This window comes from Festucalex cinctus, chromosome 14 (genome assembly GCF_051991245.1).
Source record: "Festucalex cinctus isolate MCC-2025b chromosome 14, RoL_Fcin_1.0, whole genome shotgun sequence".
NCBI lineage: Eukaryota > Metazoa > Chordata > Actinopteri > Syngnathiformes > Syngnathidae > Festucalex > Festucalex cinctus.
The window spans coordinates 18,647,501-18,650,510 of NC_135424.1; the positions used below are offsets into that span (position 1 = coordinate 18,647,501).

Here is a 3,010-nt window from a genome sequence, read left to right on the forward strand (position 1 = left end):
AAATCATGCTGCGGCATTAAACAAGGTAATTGAAACATGAAGTTGTCTCATCAGCATCTCATTTTAGTGGTTTAATCTGATTTTATATTGTACGTCTTGGATTTCTAACTTTGTCATTGCAACAAGTATGACACATTAGATAAAGATTTGATGTAGCAGTATTGAAAAAGATTCAAAGGTCAAGTGAGTGTATTTATTGTTGGAACTTTGGACTGTCATTTTGACACAAAGGTACATTTTCCCTCACACTTTCAAGACTCCACACAAACAGGAGCACACCATGTTCAGGTAAGGAGACAATAATGATACGCCATGCATATTAAAAAATGCTGACTTTGAGAAAAAAAAATCACATTGTTCATCTTGAGTCTTTCCACTTGTAGGATTATTCTTTTGCTCACGCTGATATTTGGCATTGCAGCCAAGCCATATAAGCCATGGGTATGTACACCAAATATTTTAAGTTTACACTCAAAACCGCTTTCAATGTGTGCATAAATGTAATGAATACAAAAGAGATATCTTTAAACTCTGATGTTGATATCTTTTCTTAGAATAAATTTAGCGATAACACCTTCCAGGACACAGTCATGTAAGTATTATTTCCACCATTAAATATGTATTCTTTGTGGGTAGTATGGTGATTTAGTGGTTAGCATCTCATAGTTTTGAAGTTCAGGGTTCAAACCGAGATTTAATATCTGTTGTATGGAGTGTACTCAAAAACAAAAGTATTGTTTTTGCTTATTTCAGGTCAGAAGACGGAAAGATGCCTTTACATGTGGAAGTGGAGCCTCCACAGGACTTGGATGAAACTGACGATGACATTGATCCCAAAATGAAAATCTGGGAGAATATGGCCACCACAGGGAAGGAAAAACGGGCCCTGGAGGCAGAAGTGGACTTAGATGACATTCACCATCCTTCTATGAAGAAGTTTCCTGCTCAATATGAAAAAGAAGTTTTCAGCAAGGAGCCTGAGCAGGACTGGGATGCCGTCAACCACAAAGCCAGAGAGCAACTTGATGGATATCTCGCCCCGCTCACCGCCGAATACAAAATGGCTCGACTTGTACAAACCCAACCAGAGAAGACTGAAGCGCTTGAAGTGGTGAGACGTCACCTGGAGCCCGAGGCGGACATGGATGACTTGTACCATCCTGACGTGCAAAGCTGGATGCCAAGTTACCAAGACGATGACAACGCCGCTGCTCCTTTTAATTGGCAATCTGACGGCAATTACGACCAACCGGAGGAAGATCTGGATCATCTCTACCACCACTGATCATTTGCAGCAACTTGTTGACTCTTTCAAATGTATAGAAATGCATGGTGTAGACCACCACAGTGTTTATCATTGGACATCGTCCAATTGTAGATGAGATGTAGCATGTCATGCAAGTTGATCGACAAAGCAATACAATTCTAAAAATAAAGTTTGTAATAATGTCAATACCGAATACCTTTATTTCTTAATATTGGACATATTCTCATTAAATAAAAACTTCCAAGTAATTGTTACTATTTTAAATTATAATATAAATTATAGTAGCTACTGCTGTTAAAAAAAACAAAAAAACACCACCTCATTAAAATCTCCACATCCTTCCCCAAAACATGTTAAATCAAATTTTGATCAATATGTCATAAATTCACAGGTAAACCTAATAACCACAATATACATAATTTATTTATGCTTTCAGGAGCTTATTTAAAGGTCAGTGGTGAATGTTATTAATCCCACTGACCAAAGTTCATCTTCAGTCTGTTTTTGCTGGCCCCCCCCGGGGCATAATTCAAAGCAGAGACGAGTGGCGATAGTCTGACAGTCTCTGCAGCCAAGAATGTGAGATAATGAAAATATTTGTCGGATGACCCCGCCAAACACTGCTTGTTTCATCTGACACTCTCTGCTGGATGGCAAAAATGTTTACTAGTACTCTCAGTGACTGATCTTACATGTCAATAACTCAAAATAGACTTGAAAATGCCTATTATTATTATTATTATTATTATTATTATTATTATTATTATTATTAATGTATTTTTTAAAATATTAATTCTCTAAGTCAGTGGTGTCCATACTACGGCCCGGGGGCCATTTGCGGCCCACCGTCCATTTTTTAGTGGCCCGCGACATATGCTAAAAATGGCATTTGACTCAGTTAAAATAAAATAAAAACAAAAAAGTTTGGAGATGGTCAAAGTAAGATGGGAGGGTGTTGAAAAACACAGGTGCTATTAAAGTTTATTTTAGTTAGCTAAAACTAACGAAAAAACAAATTCAAAACAATTTCGTTAAATAAAAACGAAGATCCTTTTTAAAAAAATGAAAACTAACTAAAACTTTTATTTTTACAAAACTAACTAAAATCAAACTAACTATAATTATAGCAAAGATGTCCTTTGTTTTAGTCTTTGGTAATTAATTTAATGCATGAGCCTTTGGGGATGATTTTAAATGTGATTTTTAGTAGATTTATTTTGATATCAACCGGAATAATGACGGCGCGCCCATCGTGTTTTTTAGATATTGTGCACAAGTGATACACGTTGAAAACAAAAAAACAAAAAAACAAAAACTAACACTGAAACTAACCTAAAACTAAGCATTTATTAAAGAACTAAAACTAATAAAAAAAAAAGATCAGAACTACCCTGAAAACTAATTAAAACTAACTAAATTTAAAAAAAAAATACAAAAAAAAAAATACAAAAAAAAAACTCAAAACAAAATAAAAATTCAAATGAAAAATTCCAAAACTATAATAACCCTATTGCCATATTACAAATAAATTGGTTTATATACTGTAGCATTTTTCTAAATATGCAAAAGCACAAATAAATAATTTGTACAATTTGTAGGACTAAACACAATTTCTCTTCATAACATTATGTGGCCCTTGCGTCCTTCTGATTTTCTGGGTGTGGCCCTCAAATCAAAAAGTTTGCTCTCAGTCATCAAAATTTGACCAATGGCTGCATCACATTTTTTTTGTTTTATGAATTT

General features: G+C 34.6%; 1 protein-coding gene across 1 annotated transcript; it reads left to right on the plus strand.

Moving 5' to 3' along the window:
• Positions 1-115: 115 nt before the first annotated feature.
• Positions 116-1,299, plus strand: LOC144001727 (uncharacterized). The gene is made up of 3 exons (XM_077496274.1): positions 116-441; positions 555-592; positions 754-1,299. Coding segments are annotated over exons 2-3 (534 nt in total). The 5' UTR covers positions 116-441; positions 555-590; the 3' UTR covers positions 1,286-1,299.
• The last annotated feature ends 1,711 nt before the right edge of the window (positions 1,300-3,010 follow it).